At 52.3% G+C, this 20,912-nt stretch overlaps 3 protein-coding genes across 8 annotated transcripts; 2 read left to right on the forward strand and 1 right to left on the reverse strand.

The window, feature by feature from the left end:
* The first annotated feature begins 276 nt into the window (after positions 1 to 276).
* LOC111145531 (ankyrin repeat and zinc finger domain containing 1) lies at positions 277 to 6,260 on the forward strand. 4 transcript variants are annotated; one of them, XM_022500576.1, is made up of 13 exons: positions 277 to 758; positions 1,494 to 1,600; positions 1,827 to 1,929; positions 2,048 to 2,241; positions 2,637 to 2,749; positions 2,845 to 2,992; positions 3,280 to 3,508; positions 3,657 to 3,803; positions 4,439 to 4,922; positions 5,087 to 5,198; positions 5,334 to 5,501; positions 5,639 to 5,724; positions 5,930 to 6,260. In XM_022500576.1, exons 1-13 carry the CDS (start codon positions 599 to 601, stop codon positions 6,051 to 6,053), a joined length of 2,175 nt encoding a protein of 724 aa, XP_022356284.1. In that variant the 5' UTR covers positions 277 to 598; the 3' UTR covers positions 6,054 to 6,260. The 4 variants fall into 4 exon arrangements, with proteins under 4 accessions (XP_022356284.1, XP_022356194.1, XP_022356371.1 ...); XM_022500486.1 differs by having other exon boundaries at positions 277 to 746; XM_022500663.1 differs by lacking the exon at positions 2,048 to 2,241 and having other exon boundaries at positions 277 to 746; positions 2,637 to 2,992.
* LOC111145707 (galactosidase beta 1 like) lies at positions 6,203 to 14,482 on the reverse strand. 2 transcript variants are annotated; one of them, XM_022500882.1, is made up of 16 exons: positions 14,414 to 14,482; positions 14,031 to 14,197; positions 13,636 to 13,786; positions 13,398 to 13,458; positions 9,723 to 9,817; positions 9,459 to 9,633; positions 9,317 to 9,375; positions 9,092 to 9,213; positions 8,945 to 8,985; positions 8,628 to 8,746; positions 8,244 to 8,318; positions 8,037 to 8,126; positions 7,780 to 7,893; positions 7,350 to 7,481; positions 7,005 to 7,220; positions 6,203 to 6,638 (listed from the first exon to the last, which is right to left on the reverse strand). In XM_022500882.1, the coding sequence occupies exons 1-16, from the start codon at positions 14,480 to 14,482 to the stop codon at positions 6,369 to 6,371; spliced, it is 1,956 nt and encodes a 651-aa protein (XP_022356590.1). In that variant the 3' UTR covers positions 6,203 to 6,368. The 2 variants fall into 2 exon arrangements, with proteins under 2 accessions (XP_022356590.1, XP_022356673.1); XM_022500965.1 differs by lacking the exons at positions 9,459 to 9,633; positions 9,723 to 9,817.
* Positions 14,483 to 15,977: 1,495 nt separating this feature from the next.
* LOC111141632 (serine/threonine kinase 16) lies at positions 15,978 to 19,441 on the forward strand. Of its 2 annotated transcripts, XM_022494355.1 has the most exons (8): positions 15,978 to 16,009; positions 16,387 to 16,576; positions 17,161 to 17,380; positions 17,653 to 17,786; positions 17,956 to 18,076; positions 18,204 to 18,299; positions 18,719 to 18,840; positions 18,957 to 19,441. In XM_022494355.1, exons 2-8 carry the CDS (start codon positions 16,491 to 16,493, stop codon positions 19,093 to 19,095), a joined length of 918 nt encoding a protein of 305 aa, XP_022350063.1. In that variant the 5' UTR covers positions 15,978 to 16,009; positions 16,387 to 16,490; the 3' UTR covers positions 19,096 to 19,441. The 2 variants fall into 2 exon arrangements, with proteins under 2 accessions (XP_022350063.1, XP_022350071.1); XM_022494363.1 differs by lacking the exon at positions 15,978 to 16,009 and having other exon boundaries at positions 16,200 to 16,576.
* The last annotated feature ends 1,471 nt before the right edge of the window (positions 19,442 to 20,912 follow it).

A 20,912-nucleotide genomic window follows, 5' to 3' on the forward strand; every position in this document is an offset into this window, starting at 1 on the left:
TGGAGACACGACGGCCAATTCTCGGCTTCGGGGGCGGGACTAAAGGTTCAAGGTGGGTTTTGGACGGTCAGAGGACCAATAGTGAGCGCCATGTGGGGCGGGGCTGAGGCGCGGGCGACGCCGTTTGTCCCCTTCGCTGCTCCGTAGTGACGAGATTGTTGTGGTGTTGCAGAAATCCGGGCTTGGAATTGTAGACGAGCGTGGCGCTCGGCTCCCTGGGTCCTTTGGTGCCGCTTCTGGTGGCGCGGACGAGTCCACGCGGTTTAGTCATTGCTGGAGCTCATCGCACGGGTATCGAGGAGCGGTCGCTTAGGGAACCTGAGTGATTTTGGCTCTACTGGACTCCATTTGGGAGTTGGATGTTTCCCCCTTTCACTCTATGTGGTTCGAGACTGTGGGTTTGAGAAAGCGGCCTGGGGTCACGTATTAATCCCCAGAGCGGATTCCTGGTACCAGACTGAGGCCCAAGGTGCCTTCCGGCGTGGGGAGACCAAGTCAGGCAGGCAGGAGACCGGGTGGTAGGATCGCACTCTGGGGAGCTCTGTTTCTGTCCCCCTTTCTGCTCCAGGAGGTCCTCCTAAAGAATTTCTGCTCAGCCATGTCGCCGGTTTCAGCTGCAACCCAGGTTCCTGCGTTGGTCTCCCTCTTTGACCTCAGCGCCGATGCTCCGGTCCTTCAGGGCCTGAGCCTGGTGAGCCGCCCTTCTGGGGAGGCTCTAGCCCAGGCTCTGCGGGCTTCCTGTCCAGGTATCTGGGAAGGTTTGGGGAGGAACCACGAGGACCGTGACGGGCTAGAGCTTATTGCTCGTCCAGGGAACACATTCTTACTGATATTACCCGGTTTAAGAGCCCTTGCTGATATCTCTTTCTACAGGATAAAATTTTTCTTCAATTCCCACAATCTCAGAGTTGTTTCCCACACAGGCCCACCGAATTGTTTGCAAACAAGCCTCTTGTCATTTCTTATGTCTGGTCATGTTTACAGCACTGCCTGCAAAAAAACTTCAAAATTCCTAGATACAGTCCAAATTTAACTGGTTTCCAATCAAATCAGTCGTTCTTAATGAATGTAAAACAATTTTTTATTTCGTTTTTTACAACCTTAATTTGTTTCTGGCTGTTTTTCTTGAAGTTTGAAAGAAACCACACTGTAATTGGAAATGTAAGCTTAAAAAATGGGCGTTTGGGAAGTGGTTTTTGCAGTTAAAAATAATTTTAACGTTACCAAAAATTATTTTCTACAGGATTCCTCTAAACAATCCCTTTAGTTAACGCGTTTGATATATGTCTGTTTCACATAATATCTTTACTGAGAAAAGTGACTACTGTGCCATTTATCTCATGATTCCCAGATTATAATTCTTTGAAGGAAAGGATGTGCCATCTTTTTCTTTTGTATCCTCCTTTGTATACCAGACCCTGAATGTAATTCCAGGTACTGCAGATTTGGACTCCCTTTCCCCCTCTGATTACCCTCCCCTTATTTATGTTCAGGGGAGAGATCAAGCCCAGAAAGAAAGCCACTCCAGGGTCTCCCGGCTATTTCAGAGAAGTTATTTTGTTCTACTTGTGACCAGACCTTCCACGACCACCAGGAACAGGTAGAAAGCGAGGTGCAGAGCTAAGGGGTGGAAGCAAAAGTATCATGGGGCATGAGGAGAGGGAGACATGTGACAGCTCTTTAATTAATAAAGGTCCATGTTTTGACTGAGGCAGTTGGTATTACCTGGTCATATTTCCTGGAATTCTATCACTGGTCTTGGGTACCACAAAGGGCCAGGCTAGGGCATATTTCCACATTCAGCCTCTTTCTTTGCGTCCTACCAGAGGGAACATTATAAGCTTGACTGGCATCGGTTTAACCTAAAGCAACGTCTCAAGGACAAGCCTCTCCTGTCTGCCTTGGATTTTGAAAAGCAGAGCTCCACAGGTGATGGCCGGTAGGACATGTTGAGTAGGACATGGGGGTGGAAGAAGGCTCTAGTTTAGGAGCTTGAGGAAAGGCCAAAGATGGAACACCAAACTTGTGCACCTCATGTTGTTTTCAGGAGATCTTTCCAGCATCTCAGGATCAGAGGACTCAGACTCAGCCAGTGAGGATGGCTTGCAGATACCAGATGAGGAGAGGGCTGGGTTTGAGAAGCCCAGCAGACCCCAAGGCTTCCACCCTCATCGGGTTCTTTTCCAGAACGCTCAGGGCCAGTTTCTTTATGCCTATCGCTGTGTGCTAGGCCCTCGCCAGGCAAGTGGCAGCCCGGGTTGTATAGCCAACTACAGCCTTTGTACACTCAGCTTAGGTCTCCCCTAAGCCCAGGCCATCTCTTACTTTTCTTCCTTTTGGATGTGGGTCTCACCATTGACAGCACGGTCTTGGATTGACATGGCCTGAATCTGGGGTCAGGCATAATGGAATTAAGTTTGGAAACAGACCCATCTAGGTTTGAATTGTTCTACCACTTGATCTTGACTACCTGTACTCTGTAAGCCTTAGATTTCCTTGGCTGAAAACTGGGAGACGAGCCTCAGGATGGTTGTAGGGAATGAGATCATGCATATTAAGACACTCAGCACTGGCACTGGGTTTCTTCCTGTCAGCGAGTGCCATGGGCATGCCTGTGTTCTCCCTCTATCTTCCAGGTGCCCCAAGAAGAACCCGAACTACTCCTACACAGCCTGCAAAACGGAGGTCCCAGACACTGGGTGGTGCTCATGGCTGCAGCTGGGCACTTTGCTGGAGCCATTTTCCAAGGGTGAGAGGGTGCTACCTGGGGTATAAGGATGCAGTGGGTCCTGTTAGCCTGGGCGTACGGGCCAGTTGCCAGCACTGGGTCTGTGTTGTCTACAGAAGAGACGTGGTGACCCACAAAACCTTTCACCGCTACACAGTGCGGGCCAAGCGGGGCACAGCCCAGGGAATTCGGGACGCCCGGGGTGGGGCTTCTCGCTCTGCCGGAGCCAACCTGAGGCGCTATAATGAAGCCACATTATACAAGGTGAGTTAGGCATCTCAGATCTGGTGGTCTGCTCCTCTCCTTTTGTCCCCTTTCATCAAATGTTACAGTGGGGAGCTTGACGCCTGCATCCTCCGGTCTTCATTATTTCTGGGAAGGTGAAGGTAGACTAGGGAGGGCTCCCCAGGAGTCTTCATCCTCTCATTCTTCTTCCCCTCTGTTGTCTTGTGCGTCCCATTCCTTACACGTCATCTTTGGGCCAGTGTTTTGGTTGGAGATTTAGAAATAGCAAGTGAAGCTGCACGGGGCTGAGTTTCTCTCTTCTCTAGGATGTTCGTGACCTGCTGGCAGGGCCAATCTGGGCCAAAGCGCTGGGGGAGGCTGGGACGATACTGCTGCATGCTCCCCGCTCTGGCCGGTCCCTGTTCTTCGGAGGCCATGGGGCACCCCTGCAACGGGGGGATCCCCGACTTTGGGATATCCCCCTCGCTACCCGCAGACCCACCTTCCGAGAGCTACAGCATGTGCTCCATAAGCTGACCACCTTGCACATCCACGGTGAGCTGCTGATCCAGGTCCTCAGACTCCCTAGACCTTTCTGTATCTTCCAGCCCAGGCCTTGGGTTCTCATGTATACTCCATTGCGAGAGACCTGGGCTGGCTTCTGCTCAGCTCAACTTGAGAAACATCTTTTGTTTTATGACAGGAGAGGACCCCCGGGAGGCAGACAGGTTGGACTCACCTCAGACACACTGGAAGAAGAGAGAGGGGAAGAAGGCTACCGAGGCAGAAAGAAAGGTCTCCAGTGATGAAAATGAGGCACTTGGGCAGAATGAGGAATCTTCCAAACAGGGTTTGAGTCCCATCTGGCAGCTGTCAACTCTCTCTCTGGGTGACTGTCCCGGAAATGCAGTGTCAAATCTACTGTCGCTTCCCTCTTTATAATGAGCCCTACACAACACATAGGTCGTTATGATAAGGGGCACCTGGTAGCAATTACTGGGACTGGGTCAGGGACCTTTCCAGACTTCCTGTTCGCTTTTGTTCACTGATGTATCCCAGTACTCAGCATGAAATAGTACATGAAACAGATGCTGTGGTTTCACAAATATGTGAAATCTCACGTATTTGCTTTCTTACCAGATACTGTGGTTTGGGGCTAAGGCCTGCTTTCCCGGCCTCATACTCTTAGCCTTAGTGGCTGTCGCTGCCTCCATGCTCTCCCCCATTGTGTACCATCCTAACGCGGCTCGAGGGGAGAGTCTAAGAATGCTTGACCCTCCATAGCTCCTTCTGGGTCTTTCCCCTCTGAGCTGAGCCTCATTTCTGCACTCAGTACTAATGGATACAGATCTCGGGTGACAAAATACAAATATTTTTCATTTCAAGACAATCTGGATTCTCTTTTTATGTACATTCTTATACATCTGGGGCAGCCCACCCTGTGTATTTCTTCAGGTGGACCAAACATGTCGTATTTTTCCCTAGGTTCAGGGTCGGAGGGAGAGGACAGCCCCCAGGTAGAGTTGGAGCTAGTAGAGTTGACAGTGGGGACCCTGGATCTGCGTGAGTTTGAGGTACTGCCAAAGCGGAGGAGGAGGAAGAGGAATAAGGAGAGGAGCCGAGACCTGAAAGCTGGGGCACATGTGACTCTTCCTCAGCAACCTCAAGATGATGAAGCCTTCTCACAGTCCGCCCAGGCACACACGGCCCCTTTGGGGCCTTCCCTGGATGAGGCCAAGACCCCTGATCGGTCAGAGCTCTGGGACATGCTTCTAGCTGCTTGCCGAGCCGGAGACGTTGGGATGTTGGAACTCCAGCTAGCTGCCGGCCCCAGAGACCCTGGAGTTCTGTCTCTGCTCAGTGCCCCCTGGGGCTCCAGTGGCTTCACCCTCCTACATGCAGCAGCTGCAGCTGGGAGAGGCTCAGTGGTTCGCCTGCTGCTGGAGGCAGGTGCCGACCCTACCGTGCAGTAAGTAGGGGTCTCCAAGCTGAGCCCTTTGGGGGTATAGAGAGGATCATCTGGAGGCTAACGTTGGTACTGGCTACTTGACAGAATTCCCCTTGATCTGTTTGGGTGAGGTTGGGAGATGCAGGAGGCAAGCTGAACCCATATTTGGGGCTCTTCGCACCTAGGGACTCCCGGGCCCGGCCACCATATACGGTTGCAGCTGACAGGTCAACGCGAAATGAGTTCCGAAGGTTCATGGAGAAGAATCCAGATGCTTACGATTACAGCAAGGCTCAGGTCAGCTGGAAAAGGAAGCAGCAGCACAGTAGGAAGGCAGCCTAGATCCAGGCTAAAATCTTTTCTGCTTTGTTCAAGTTTTCCCAAGGACAGTTTCTATGGGTCTTACCTTACACCTCCCCGGAAATCCTCCAGGTGCCAGGGCCGCTGACGCCCGAAATGGAGGCACGGCAGGCTATGCGGAAAAGGGAGCAGAAGGCTGCCCGGCGGCAACGGGGGGAACAGCAGCGGAAGCAGCGGGAGCAGGAGGAGAGGGAGCGGGAAGAGCAGCAGCGCTTTGCCGCCCTCAGTGATCGTGAGAAGGTGAGGCCCGAGCTGCTCTCCTCCACAGCCCTGATTTCCTTTGAGGTCTGACCCGTTCCCAGCGTGCAGCTGTCCCTTCTTGGGTACTCTGCCCACCACTGGGGCCTTGTCCTTAACAAGACTTCTCTTTCCCTCAGAGGGCTCTGGCCGCAGAGCAGCGGCTAGCTGCCCAGCTGGGCGTCCCCACCCTGCGGACCCCCGGCTCCGTGGACCGCAGTGCTCCGTAAGTGCGGGGGCGGGCGTGATGGCTCGGCTAGGAGCGAGCAAGCAGACTGAATGCTGCAGCCTACTCAGAAAGGCCACTGGGGGGCTGGAGATGTTCTGGGAACCCTCTAGAGCCAAACCAGAAATGGCCAGAGGGGTGGGGAGAGCCTGGATTGGAGAGTTTCTGGGGTACCTGTTCAACCATCTGTCTTCCTCTTGTCCAGACGCTGCTGGAGTTGCGGGACATCCCTCCGGGGCCTCACTCCCTTTCACTATCTCGACTTCTCTTTCTGCTCCACACGTTGCCTTCGGGACCACCGCTGCCAGGCCGCCAAGCCCTCTTCCTGATCTCTCACGGCTGCACCTGGAGCCAGCTCGGCCCTGAGAGGCTACATTCACGCCAGCCCTAGGTTTCTTCTTTCCCATGAAAGTGGAGTATTCAGAAGATTAGGAAGGACACTCAGGAACCCGGGCAAAGACAGGGCCACAGAGGAGTGTGGAGCTGGGACTGTCTCTGGAATTTTAATCACAATAAAGTTTGGCAAGGAAGCTGCACTTGGACTAGCATTTGGGCCTTGTGGCCTTTGGTTCCTTGAGGTCATCGTGGCCAGCACCAAGGAATCCTGCCCACTCCGTGTCCCAGGTCCAAGGGTTACCTTTCTCTCAGTGCCCGCTTAACTCCATTGGTTCAGAGGCACCTTGTGTATCAGCTGAGAGGGAATAGATGTATGTCTTATGCAGGGTGCTGTTTAGGATAGGCCTATCCAGAAACTGGACTTGGGGCTGAGGTGGCACGTTTTCTAGCTCTAGCAGTGTGATTTTGTTGAGGGCTCCCCTAGAGAACAGCAGGGGTCTTGGCACGTAGAGGGTCTCTTGGGGCCCCCGCTTTGTCCAGTACCGGCCCAGGTTAAACCCATTGATCCAGACTTGGCCCTGGGAAAGAGAAGAGCGGAAAACAAAAGGGTCAGCTCTCAAGGGGGTAGAATCATCCCCTTTTGGGGTTTTCTTTTTCTTTCTTCTTTTTTTCTTTCAAGATTTATTTATTTGAGAGTGAGAATGAAAGAGCGCAGCAGAGAGAGGCAGAGGGAGAAAGAGAGAATCCTAAGCATGGAACCTGACACGGGGGTTTGATCCCATGACCCTGAGATCACACCCTTAGCTGAAATCAAGAGTTGGATGCTCAACCAACTGAGCCACCCAGGCGCCCCTCCCTTTTGGGTTTCTAATAGGGAATAATTTCTGTTCCCCCCTCCTTCCATGATACTCCTCTCATCACTCTGACCCCACTGTCAGCAGTACCTTGGTCCATCCAGGTAGAGAGAGAAAAGTGTCCCCGCCTTCTCCTAAAATTGGAAACTTTGTGGAGTAGAAAGTGGGGCCAGAGGGAACTTGAGGATGTGACCTTTTCTTCAGCTGGAGGGGAAACCACCGCTTTACAAGCTTATCAATTTTCAGAGGGAACATCAGCCACTGGCTGAGGACTGTTTGCCCCAGAACTGGTGGCTCTAATAGGCCCTGCAAAGAAGGCAAATGAAAACTCATCATTCATTAAGCTCTTGTTTGTCCTCTATTAGGCCCCTATTTTTCTAAGGGAGTCTGGTTAGTAAGAGTCCGGAGGAGAAGGGGTGGGAAAAACTAACTTACCTTGAAGTCACTGCTGTTAGACCCGAAACTGAGCCTCCCCATGTTCTCCAGTAAGATGTCTAGTTTGGCCCCTACTTTCCCCATCAAAAATAGTTGGTGTTTCATATTTCGTTCCAGAACACCCTGAAACACCTGTAGATAAGAGGAGCTGTGAGAGGAAGGCCTCAGCCTCTAACTCATGGCCGTGACAGAGGAAGCTATGTTAGCCCACGTATTTGAAGAGCAAAGAGAACGTAGCCCATCTGTCGGTTACCTATGCATTCTGGAACCTTAGCCTCAGTTAAATTCTTCCTCATCCCAGCTTATCCGAGGGCCCCCAACAAATGTGGGCAGACAGCGGGAAAAGGCAGATACAGGGAACTTAAGGCTAAAGTATGCTGGGGGGGAGAAGAGAAAGGCTCACAAGGGTAGCCTAGAATTAGGTCCTTACCCCATCCACCATCACATAGGCGCGGTCATGGACTCCGTTGTTAGGCACCCAGAACTGTGTTGGCTCAGACACAGTATAGGTCAGATAGGTCCGGTATAGCACAAAGCCACGGTCCTGGGTATGGAAGAGGAAGTATTTAAGATGAACTGAGAGGTAAGAGAGGATGCTCTGGGGAAGGTGTGTGGGGCAGAAGGAAACTTTGGCCATGGCTGTTGAGGAAAGCTGCCATGCCTGCTGGATGTGGGATTCTGCCTTACCTGTTTGACAGCCTCAAAGGACATTGGCAAGATTGAACTGATGGGCCCTTGGGGACACAGGAAGTCTAGGAAAGCCAGCAAATCCCCATCCTATTGGAAGAAGGGGAAGGTATTAGAATAAAAGGAAAGTTCCAGAATAGAGGGCAGGATAGGCTGGGCCATTTAGAGAACAAAGGGTAGGATCAGAAAAGATGAAGAAGAGCTTACCAGTTGCAGGGTCAAAGGTCCAAGCGTCATCTTGGGGCTGGGGGGAGGTAAAGGTCCCAGGGGAATTTCCTGGAACTGAGCCCAAATTCTCTCAGGAGCCATAGGAAAACCACAACAAACAACCCTTATTCCAAGACCCTAGCATAGGGTTCTCAATCTGGGGTCCAGGGAATGGTTTCAAGGGGTCATGAAGATCCTGTACTTTTGCACATGCTTGTGTCTATCTTCCCAGGTAGTCCCATCTGCGTAGCTGGGAAACAGTTCTTTGGGCTCCATGGCCCAGACAACCACCAGTGATTTATGGGATCCCATTACGAACAATTTAGGTACTCCCTTTCCCCAAATTAATAAGAGCCTTGGGCGCTTAATGAAGTGGTAGGGCACCTCACTGATGACGTTTCGAAGAGCAAAAAGCTTAGGTGTGGGGTCCCCTGCTTCAGATATTGGTGCATCGTAGTCATAGCTGGTAGTAATTGGAAGAAAGCATCCCTTCTCATCAGCACCTGGGGTCAAACCAATTTCCTTAATTCAGTGTCTTTCAAATGATAGGCACTAAGCAAAGACATTCATGCAAAGAATTTTGCCACCAGTGGGGGCAGTGGTGGCCACATTCAATTTCTAGACCTCCTAATCTACCCAGCCCTCGGATTCAAATTCCTTGATGGCTCCCTGATTCCACCCCAGGGACCCTGCGGACTCACCATTCCAGTATCCAAAGTTGGTGCCTCCGTGGAACATGTACCTGAAGTGGGGGAAGGTGAAGAAAGGCAAAAGCTGACCCACTGAATCGCTCTGATCCCCCAATACCCCGTTAATGGCTTCATGTTGGCCCCCGTGTCTCCAGTTACATGTTCACACTGGCTCCCAGCTTCAGCATGCTTTCTAGGCCTTTGGTCACAGCCAAAATGGACCGTGTGGAGTGGTTCTGGCCCCAGTAATCCAGCCAGCCTGTGTAATACTCGGAGTTCACCTAAAACGTGGAGTGACAGCAGCTGTAAGCGGGATGGGACCTGAGCTTGACCCATTCCTAACCCTGACTCCAGCTCTGACTGCCCTCCCCTCCAGCTCCTCACCAGTGGCCCATGGGGTTCATACTCCCGCAGTAGGCCAAAGATTTTGGTCATGTTGTCAGCTGCAGAAAGGAGGCAAAGATGAGAGATGAGCATAGAGGAGATGCCCAGTCCCCAGATTCCACTCCACCCCAGCTCAGGAGACCTGGGCCAAAATCCACAGTGGTGTAGAGTCCCTGGAGGGAGCCACATTTGAGTCCTTCAGGCCCATCTGTGGTGAAGAGGAGGATCCTGTCTCCCAGCAGCGCACGGAAAAGCCCAGCCAGGTGCCGCATGTAGCTGAAGTCACAGGCCCTATAGCTACCATATTCATTCTCCACCTGCCAGGGAAAAGGAGGAGTGGAGCTCAGCTATCCAGTGGAGGTTAGGACCCCTGGCACCACCTTCCTCTTGCCCGGTCCACTTGTACCTGAATGCTAATGATGTTGCCCCCATTATGGTAGAGCCATGGATATAACTTGGGCAGCAAGACCTTGAACCAGGAGTCCACTGCGGCAAGAAAGGCTAAAGGAAGAAGCGGTGGTCTGCTCATTAGGACACAACCACTTTTGCAGCCCCCACCCACAGCACCAAGGTCAGCAAGCTCAGTGCTGCCTGAACCCTGGGCTACAGTTTGCATTCCACTTGTCCACAAATGACTCTGAACCCTGAGCACCTGTGAATTTGCATGGCAAGGATATCTGAGCTCAGGAAACCTTAAAAGCAGTGTTTATAAATTTAATTTTTAAACGTAAGAAAAATGTTAGAGACGCCTGGCTGGCTCAGTTGGTTAAGTTTCTGCCTTTGGCTCAGGTCATGATCCCAGGGTCCTGGGATAGAGTCCTGCATCATACCGCATCAGGCTCCTTGCTCAGTGGGGAGCCCGCTTTTCCCGCTGCCTGCCGCTCCCCCTGCTTGTGAATGAGCCCTCTCTCTCTCTCTGACAAATATATAAAATCTTTAAAAAACAAACAAAAACATTGAATTCCTTTACCTTTTGTGTTCTGTATAAGGGGTGTCCAGACTTAACTGCCTCCTTTAATCCAAGCATATGTTAAATCTCATTCAACAAATATTTATTCATGCTTCCTGTGTACCAATGTTCTAGGTGTTAGGGACACAGAGTAGAACAAAACAGATAAAAATCTCTGCCCTTGTGAAAATTCCTTCCCAGTGAGGAGGGCAGACAATAAATAAATAGCTAAAATAGATAGTACGTTAGTGCCAAGGAGAAAAAATAAAGCAGGGAAGAAGGATATAAAATCGTGGGGGGCTTAAATTTTAGAGAGTAGCCTAGGGCAGGCCTCATTTGTGGGAAGACAGCGGGAGCACTGAGTGCAAACACCTCAAAGGAGGAATGTGCCTGGTGGGTTTGAAAAACAGCAACGGAGGCCAGCATGAACAATGAGGAAAAGAGCAGAGGTCAGGGAGATGACAGGGCCAACTAGGTAGGATCTAATAGGCCATTTTAAGGAATCCATGGTTCCTATTCTGAATGAGGTGAGAACCTATTGGAGACGTTTAAGCAGTGAAATGGCATGATCTGAGATATGTATTTAAACTTCTATTTTAATAGGATCACCGTGTGTCAAGAACAGAGGCTAGGGGCAAAGAAGGGAAACCAGTAAGTAAGCTATTAAAGAAGCCAGGTGGGGGAGGTGGTTCGGATTAATGAGGGTGGTGAAAAGGGGCTGAATTCAATGTATTTTGAGAGTAAAGCTGCAGGGTTTTCTGATAGGTTGAATGTGAGGTGGGAGGGAGAGGCCCAATGAATTACACCACAGTGCTTACTTAGCCTGATCAGTTGCAAAATGGAGTCACCATTAACTGAGAGGAGATCGTAGGAATGGCCGGGGGAGCAGCAGGCAGAGGGAGAAGCAGGGTCTCTGCAGGGAGCGTGACGCACAACTCAATCCAAGGATGCTGGGATCATGACCTGAGCCGACTGAGCCACCTAGGTGACCCTGACTGAAGATTCCTATTTCAGAGTCATTAGCTATTAGATGGATCGAAAGCCATGAGAATGGATGAGATTGTCTAAGGAATGAACACATAGAACAGAGAAGCATCCAAGGACTGAGCCCTGCAATACCCCAGCATTTAGCAGAAAGAGAACGGGAGAAGAGCCAGCATGAGACTAGGAAGGAAGGCGCCTGGGTGGTTCAGTGTGTTAAACGTCGTCCTTTGGCTAAGGTCACGGTCCCAGGCTCCTGGGATGGAGTCCTGCATCGGGCTCCCTGCTCAGCAGCAAGCCTGCTTCTCCCTCTGTACACGCCCCTACCCCCTGCCCCCGGGATCTCTCTCTCTCGCTCTCTCCCTGCTCCCGGGATTTCTCTCTCTCGCTCTCTCTCTGCTCAGGCTCTCCCTCTCTCTCTCAAATTAGTAAATAAAATCTTTAAAACAAACAAACAAAAGAGACTAATAAGGAGTGGTCAGCAAGGCTGGGGCGCCGGGAAGGAGCAGGAATCAGATAAAGGTGGTATCCTGGAAGCCAAGAGAAGAGTGTATGTGAAAGGATCGTGGGAAAAGCTGGGCTGGGAGCTCCTGACTGGCCAAGGAGGAGAGAGGCCTGGAAAGGGAGTGTGGACTCAGCAGTGAAGAGGTCACTGGCTTTCTTGAGAAAAGCGGACACCGCCTGCCGGTGTTCCAGCACAAATTACCATTTCAAATGTATTTCATAGCCAGCTGAGTTGGGGAATTGCTGTGAGGGGCAGAAAGCCCTTCAGCACCCTCAGAAGTGGGACAGTCCCTGCAGGGTCCCTAACAGATACAAAGTGTTCTTACCAGATTACCAGAGTGATCTTTTTGAAAGACAGAAATCAGATAAAATCGCTCCCTTGCTCTGATGACTTCCTATTTACACACCTGAAGTAAAATTCAAACTCCTTGAAATACTGGGCATTTCCGAGCTTAATCTTGAATTCTCATCTTTTCTCTCCCTATGCTCCTTCCTCAGACAATGTCTCAATAGCCATGGATCTAAACGCCATCTTTAGACTGAGGAATCCTGAATTTATCTCTAGCTCAGACCTCCCCACGAGTGCCACGCTCACACAGTCTGTGGCTTACTTAACATCCTCACTTGAGTGTGACGGGACAGAAATTTAACATGACCAGAAGAACTGTTCCCCCCACCCCGCTAAAAAAGGTGGTCCTTTGCCACCCCTAGTCTTCTCCATCTTCCCCATGTCAGTAAATGGCACCACCATCTAGACTGGCAAGAAAGGGGACCCCTTTCTTTTCAGACCCTACCCATGCTGCCCCCACCCTTCTCCTTCCTGTCAAAATCTATCAACAAGTCCTGGTGATTTTGATCTCCAACCTGCATTTCAATTCTCCCCTCTTCTTCCCATCACCTCCCTTCTCAACTACAGTCAGAGTCTCCCAGTTAGTTTCTCCACCTTTACCCTTGCCCTGTTCCCTCCATTCTCTACATCCAGGCAAAAGTAATCTGAAAGCAAATCAAACCTGTCTGGTTAGGCTCTTTCAATGACTTTCTGCTGTGCTTGGAATAAAATGTGAACCCTACAGCAGCCTACCAGGTCCTGCCTGAACAGTCCTGATCTATCTCCAGTTTCACGACACATTCTTCCCTCCCTTACCCGCTATGCTCCAGCCAAGCTGGCCTCAATCAGGCCATGTTCTTTCCCAACTCTGGGCTTTAGAATAGACTGTTCCCTCTACCTGGTTGTTGTCACTTCACTCTTCATATGACCAGTGCTTTCCCTTCCCTAGAGCCAAGTGAAATGTCATCATCTCAGAAGAGCCTTTTCTGATGTCCCTACCCCAAACGGGCCTTCCCTGTTACTCATGATCTCAACTCCTTGTCTATTTCCACGGCTGGTATTTTTACAGGTTGTGCTAATCTTGCAGGTTTTGGTTTTATAAAAAGCTGTTTCTTTCACCATAAGCTCCACTCCACAGGAGCTGGGTCTGTCTGGTTCCCCAGTATATGGCGCCTCGCTAGGCATGAAGGAGACACTCAAATGTCTGCATGAATGAGCTCCAGTTTGGGGATGGTCTCTCTGGTTTGGGGTACCCAAACGACCCATTTTGTGGCTGTTGGTTGCTTTTTTTCTGTGTTAAAAATGTTGTCTCAACTCACCTGGATCTGAGGTTCTCAGTTGTATGTCAGATTTTTGAAGCAGCCAGGCTGGGAGGCCCCCCTGAGACAAACATAAACAGGAGGTTTTGTTGTTTGGCGGGGGGGGGGGGGGGGGGGGGCGTGTAAGAAGGGAGTATGTTGAATGCAGCACTGGAAGTGGCCCTACAGTGTGGGCAGATGGGAGGTGTGGAGGAACTGCCTGTGAGTGGCTCTGGTTCTGTCCCTTCTCCTAACTCACCATGTCCCACTCCGCACAGATGTAAGGTCCTGGTCTCAGTATGACCAACAGGTTCGCCAAAGATGCCTCATTCAGGAATGCAAAGAGGTCCCGGCTGCCATTAAAGTTATAGACCCCAGGCTGGGGCTCATGGTAGTTCCAGGGCACATAACTGAGAAAGAAAGAGGTTAACAGGGCCCAAGGTGGGGAGGTGCTGGGAAGCCTAAGGGCTCAGGCCTTGCAGGGAATCTCCAGGAAGCTGCCGGAAGGTGGTCCTGGCTTACCCTTTCCCACCCTTGGCCTGAAAGTCCTGGAGCTCTCATACCCAGCTGGTCTTCCTGTCCCCAAACCCCTTCTTACGGGGGTGGTAGGAAGGGTAAATCCCACCCTCCACGGCTCTCCTGAGCACTTCTTACAACTGTACAGTGTTGAGGCCACTCATTCGCATCTTGTAAAGCCGGTCTGCCCAAAGCACCCGTGGTACCCGAAAGTAGTGCAGGCTGCCAGACACGTAGCGGAACGGGGCCCCATCTAGGAGGAATCTGTCATTTTCCCGATCCACTACGAACGACCGAGTGCCTGCCTGCAGAGAGAGAGAACATGCTCAGCAGAGGTCTGGAGTCCGGGATGGTGGCCGGGGAGGGGGGCGGGGGGGGGTACGGGAGGCGGCGCAGTGTCGGTAGAGGAGGTGGAACTAGCCCTGCCCATTGTTCTATGATTTTCACTTTCCTTCTCTCCTGGGCTCCGTCTAGTCCCGCCTCACCACACCCAGCCTGCTGACTCAGTCCTGTCATTTTACCTGGGGCAGCAGCAGCGTCAGAAGTGGCAACAGCAGGGCGGGAAGGCAGAGAGGCTTCTTGGGGGCCATGGCGCTAACAGGGCTCCTCTAGTCTGAGAGGGCGGTCCGGCTGTCACGTGTCGGATTCCTGGGAGGGAACCTCAGCGAGCAAGGGGGCGGGGACCACCTCAAGTTGCCAGGCCAGTAGCCTGGACTTGTCCACCCCATTACTCTACGTTTGTAAAAATCCTCTGTATCTTGAATCTGCTTCATCATCGTCACCTGGGAGCTTGTTAGAAATGCAGTCTCAGGTCCTACCTCAGACCTATAGAATCAGAATTTGCATTTTAACAAGATTCCCAGGTGATCCTAAAGACATTCCAGATTGAGAAGCACTGTCCTACTAAACTGAGCTCCCTGAGGGTGAAGAGTACCTTGTCCATCTTGAATCCTCAGCTTCTAGCATGGGGCCTGGCACATAGCAGGTTAAATCTAGATGAATGAATGTCAGAACCAGGGGGCTAAAACGGTTCAGAACCAAGAGAAACCAGATCTTCCCAGTGGTGTGAAAAGCGGGGGACCAAGTTATAAGAGGGCTCTTTTTCCCGGTGGCCCTGTATCACCTCAGCCATTCTGTCTTCTTTGGATGTGCACTGCTCTTCAATTTATCCCTGCCTGCCTGTGTGAGAGATGTCAAGGACAGCTACTTGGTGCTAAGGTTTGGGAATTTGTGAATTTCCATGGCTCCTGCCTTCACAGTCCCAAGCCTGGGATGTAAGGATCAGAATAAGAAAAATAAAATAATAATAAAAATATCAGTAATTTGTTTATTGACACTGAGGGCTATGTCAGCTATTGTGCTAAGTACGTCACATCTCATTTTATCTTCAAAAAACTCCGTGCAGTTGATAGTTATTATTCCGATTTTACAGATGAGGTAATTGAGAGACAGAAATTTTAAATAACCTGTTCAAGGTCGCACTACTAGTTTAGCATAGCTGGGATTTGAACTAGGCCATCTGGCCTCACAGTACCTGCACTTAATCTTAGGTACCACTATACCTTGTTTACAATTAGGGAGACTGAGGCTCTGAGAGGTTAAGTGGTCCAAGACCACACGCTAGTAACTAAGCTATTAAGACAGGATTTAGAACCTAGTCTGGCTCAAGAGCCTAAGGTCTCAACCACTGAAACTAGGGGAGTGGGATACAGGTCAGAGCCCCCAAGATTGTACTGATCAGAGCTGTAGGGGGTAGGAGTCCAGGTCGGCAGCACGCGCCCCAGCATCCGCCCCTCGGGGCTGGACTGTAGTCAGCTTCCTACCTCCAGCATTGGGAGATGGAGGTCCTGGGGGCCTCGGGCGGAGCCCGGCTTTGCTCCCTTTTGGCGTGGGTGCCTGCGTCTTGACCACTACTGAAGGCCAGGTGCGGAACCCTCACCGGGGTCCTGGGACCCGTTCTCCCCCAGGCTTAGCCCGCCCCCGGCCTCTCAGCTCGGTGCCCCCACATTATCCCTATGCCCAGCGGTTGCTAGGATACCGCGGGCCGTTACGCCGGCGCGGACTGATGACGTATCCACGTGTTCCGGTCCCCGGCGCTTCTCTACAGCCCGAGCCAGGTCAGTGGGGAGTCGGGGCTGGCCTTCCCGGGGCTCTGCGCGCAGAGAATGGCGGTGGGCTTTCCTGAGGGGTGGGCCCTGCCAGGGGTGGGCCTGGGCCTCGCACCCCGCCGGACTACCCTCTGCCCTGCGGTGGCGCCCCGATGGCCGGGGGAGCGGGGGTCGCTTAGAGGTGGGCTGGGGTTGGAGGAAGCGGCCTTGCAGTCGCTGCGTGGCCGGAGGCTTTAAGGCATCCGACCCCAGCCTTCTTGGAGCTGGCGTCGCCAAGGCCCGTTTTCTCCACGTTCCGAGACCCGGGCGCCAGCTTTCCACATTAGTACTTCAGGAATCGTCTGGATCGTGCCTGACCCACGACCCTGCTGTTCTTTTCCTTCCAGCATGATCCGCTGGGCCCCCAGCGCATCACCTGGAAGAGCCCACTCAACTTGGACGCAGCTGTCGGCAGCCTCAGACCGCCCTTGAGGAGGATGACTGAGACACTATGGGCCACGCACTGTGTGTCTGCTCTCGGGGAACTGTCATCATTGACAATAAGCGCTACCTCTTCATCCAAAAACTGGGGGAGGGGTGAGTGTTTGGAAATCACTTAGCTAGTCCCCAAGGTTCTGGTGATTGAAGGACAGCAGTCTGCACATGATAGAGGCATAGAAGTTTTATTCTCTTAACTTATCCTCTTAGCTCACCTGAGAGAGCCTAGTGACATGGTGGTCAAGGAAGTGGATTCTGGGGCCAGGGCTCCTGGATCCACCTTGTGTGACCTTGAAAAGCCATGGTTTCTTCATCTGCTTAATGGAGATAATTGTCTTTTGTTGGTGATGGAGTTGTGAGGATTAAATGAGATATTGCGTATAAAACATCTCACCCAGGGCCTGGTTCCTAGCACTTGGTAATGTTGACTGTTACTCATGTGATATTTATGGAGCATTTGTCATGTGCAGAACAGTGCATTATGACCAGAGTACCTCAAATTATGGTTTTCCTACTCTTGAGCTCAGAATGTAAAATCTTCAGATTTCTCTTGAAGCCACATCTTGGGAGGGTTTCTGCCAACTGGGAAAGATACCCCCCTCCCCTTCTCCCCAGGGAGTTCCTCGGGGTCCAAGCAGTGTGGGAGATGACCATGGTCCTTCACTGACCCCTTTGGCCCACAGTGGGTTCAGCTATGTGGACCTAGTGGAGGGGTTACATGATGGACACTTCTACGCCCTGAAGCGGATCCTGTGTCACGAGCAGCAGGATCGGGAGGAGGCCCAACGAGAAGCAGACATGCATCGCCTCTTCCATCACCCCAACATCCTTCGCCTTGTGGCTTATTGTCTGAGGGAGCGGGGCACTAAACATGAGGCCTGGCTGCTGCTGCCCTTCTTCAAGGTCAGAAAGTCTCCTGGCAATGGAGGGGCTTGCAACAGAATCATCTACCGAGGGCTGTGTGAGTAGTCCAGCATGTTAGGAAGCAGAGACCATGTCCTGGGGTGAGCCGCTGCAGATTTGGGGTTTAGAGGAACCCAAGTGGGACCGTGAGGTGTCTAGTGTGTGAGTGTGTGTGGTCAAAGAGTTGCTAGGCTGTGGCACAGAAAAGGGATTAGGATGAGGAAGCAGAGGCTCAGAAAAGATGGCCAACTATGGGGAAATTTGTGTTGCAGAGGGGTACGCTGTGGAACGAGATAGAAAGGCTAAAGGACAAAGGCAACTTCTTGACTGAAGATCAGATCCTTCAGCTGCTGCTGGGTATCTGCAGAGGCCTTGAGGCCATTCATGCCCGAGGTTATGCCCACAGGTCAGTGGGAGGGCCCTGTGTGCTTATGGGGCAGAAAGGAAGGGCCTCACCAAAAGGAATGAGAGGTCCTGCTCTCCTCCCGAGGAACAGTACCCATGATTCTTTTGCCCCGAGGGATTCTAGCCTCCCTATCCAGGGATGCTCATGGGCCATTTCCACTTCCCTACAGGGACCTGAAGCCCACCAATATCTTGCTTGGAGATGAGGGGCAGCCAATTTTAATGGACTTGGGTTCCATGAATCAAGCTTGCATCCACGTGGAGGGCTCCCGCCAGGCTCTAGCCCTGCAGGTAAAAGAGTGTGCAGGTTCCTTTCCCCGCCTGTTCCCCATCCTCAACCTTTTCTTTTGCCTGCCCCAGTTTGATCACGTGACCATGACCTGTGCCCCTCATCTGAGTTTTGGGGCCACTGTTCCAGGACTGGGCAGCCCAGCGATGCACCATCTCCTACCGGGCCCCGGAGCTTTTCTCCGTGCAGAGCCACTGTGTCATTGACGAGCGCACTGATGTCTGGGTGAGGAGCGTGTGGCCAGACACATGGCGGGGGAGGAGTGCTGTTCTCCCTGCTGTGTGACAGAGGGGTGGGACTTTGGTTTCAAAAGCATGGGGCCCCAGGAACCATGTATGTCCCCACCCCCCTCGACTTCCTTCCTGGGAACTGTCACTGACATGGTACTCAGCTGCTCAGGAAGTGGTATAATCCTGCCCTTCGAACAGACTGAGTAGAGCTAAGTGGCAAGGCTGAAGGCAGTGGTCAGGCAAGGGGTACAGAGGCCTCCAGCGAACTGGCAGTTTCTCTGGACTCTCGTGATGTCCTGTGGCTGAGGTCAGCATATTCTTTTTAGCTTACGAAGTCACCTTTCACTACCAAATAAGAGGAGAGATAATCACCTCCGTTGGTCCCTTGCCAAGGAATAACCAAGTTATGCTCAGTCCCTAGGCTGTGTGCTATACGCCATGATGTTTGGGGAAGGCCCGTATGACATGGTGTTCCAGAAGGGTGACAGCGTGGCCCTTGCTGTGCAGAACCAACTCAGCATCCCGCAGAGCCCCAGGTGAGCAATAAAAGGGGCACCAAAACATTTCAGACTTCTCCCTGCCATTAGCAGAGTTGGAACCTTAGCACGGGGAACAGCGACCCTCCAGTCACTCTGCCCGCCTCCTTCCACAGGCATTCTTCAGCCTTGCGGCAGCTGCTGACCTCCATGATGACTGTAGATCCCCAGCAGCGCCCGCCTGTTTCTCTCCTTCTCAGTCAGTTGGAGGCACTGCAACCCCCAGCTTCGGGCCAGCACACCACCCAAATCTGAATGAACCAGTGGCAACATTGAGATGGTGGCCCCTGTGCCTTGGCTCCCATCCCTCAGAACCTCCATCCAGTCTCTCCAGGGCTGCTGTCTTGTCACTGGGGCAGGTGGATGGGACAGTTGACTCAGTCTTACTTCTCTGCTTCTGCTCTCTGACCTCCAAAAGCAACAACTGGACAGGGGGACTGACTGAGTTGGGGTGGACGAGGATGGGAGAGGGGGAAAGGGAAACGGATAGAATTTAGAAAGGCTCTGAGCAGGACTGCAGAGCCTACATCATGGTCTGCCTTCACATCTGGGAGCAGGAGAATGTATAAATAGAAGAATAAAGTGAAAGCAGCTTGGTGTAGATCTTAGTCTCATTGTTCCTGGAGGGAGAGAGAAGAGGGGCCAGGGGCCCGAGGTCTGGTTGCCATTTCCAAGGGAACAGACTGGGAAGAGGGACTGGCTTCGTGAGGAATGACATGACTTCGTCCTTCCACCTAAGGAGGCAAGTGTCCTTACCTGAGACCTGTCTGGCTGGAGGAGGCATATCTTCTCCCAGCCTGTCTCAGTCAGAAACTTATGCTGTTCTGGATCGAGTTGGCTTGTGTGCTAAGAACTGGGACCATGCCCACCCCCCCACCCCAGAAGCACATTCAGTTTGTTCTTTCCTTCATTCCCAGGAGTGGGTAGCTGAGTCAGAGCAGCCCAGCCGGTTTGCCAGGCAAGGGCTTTTGGGTGGAGACACCTGAGGAAGCTCTTGGACCGCAGCTGAGCAGGTCTCTCCCGGCCTCAGCCTGGGGGTGAGGGGAGTGGAGGTGGCAGCCGTTTGGCCCTGAGTTTCTCCCAGAGGGTTCTAGCACACACATGGTTAATGATTAATGAGGCCGGTGTGGCGTGGCTGTATCCAGCTGCCACTTCCTGCCCTACTCTGCTGAGTAAACAGGGGCCCTGGCTTTGCTGGGCTGAAACATGTTCCCTAGGGAAGGGCACTGCGTCCCTGAATCACCAGGGAGGGAAAGGGAAGGGCAGGGCTGACATCTTCTGCTCCCAAGATTGAAGCCTCATCCCCACCCCCCATCCCCCACCACAGCCATGCTCACCCCCATGTGTTGACGTCAATGTGGGTCCTGGGGTGCCTATTAGCAATGTTGGCATTTTCCCCAGGGCCCTGGCAGGAGGCTCCCTGGGCTAGCATAGAGGCTGAGGTCAGAAAGAAAGAACAAACAGAGGGGAGACGACCTGACTTTAATGGCACAGCCCTAGGCCCCAGCAATGCAGCAAGAGTCAGCTGTGCGAAGCTGCTCAGAGGTGCGGTGACACAGACAACACTAGGAGATCGCCCTTGTCCCTTCCCATCCCCCAAGCTCATGACTAGGCTCCATGCCCAGCAACTGTGGGCCAGCCCAGTCCTGGTCCCAGGCCCTCATGACACACAGAAGTGCCTGGGGCCAAGCTTCCAGAATCGGTGAATGCAGAAGCAGCAGGAAGAACAGGGTGGCAGTCTAACTCAAATACAGAAACTGCTGGACTTAAACTCCTACTTGGAAAGGAAGTGAAAACTTGTGTCTTTCAACAGCTTGCGGCTGGACGCACAGGTCTGGGAGTAAGTCCTCATTTCTTCTCTACCATCCTGGGCATCCCCGGGGTCTTACATCAAGGTCCCCGGGGTCATGTTTCCTCGGGCCTGGCAAGGACCCCTTGGCAGGTCTCACCTTCAGCCACAGAAGGGAAAGGGGTCACAGGCAGCAAAAATGAGGGCAGCAGCAGAAGCAGCAGGCAGCAGCAGCACAGAGAGGAAGACAGCAGAAGCTTAAGCACTCACAGAGGGGACAAGA

This window comes from Enhydra lutris, unplaced genomic scaffold (genome assembly GCF_002288905.1).
Source record: "Enhydra lutris kenyoni isolate GAN:26980312 unplaced genomic scaffold, ASM228890v2 scaffoldscaffold1, whole genome shotgun sequence".
Lineage (NCBI taxonomy): Eukaryota > Metazoa > Chordata > Mammalia > Carnivora > Mustelidae > Enhydra > Enhydra lutris.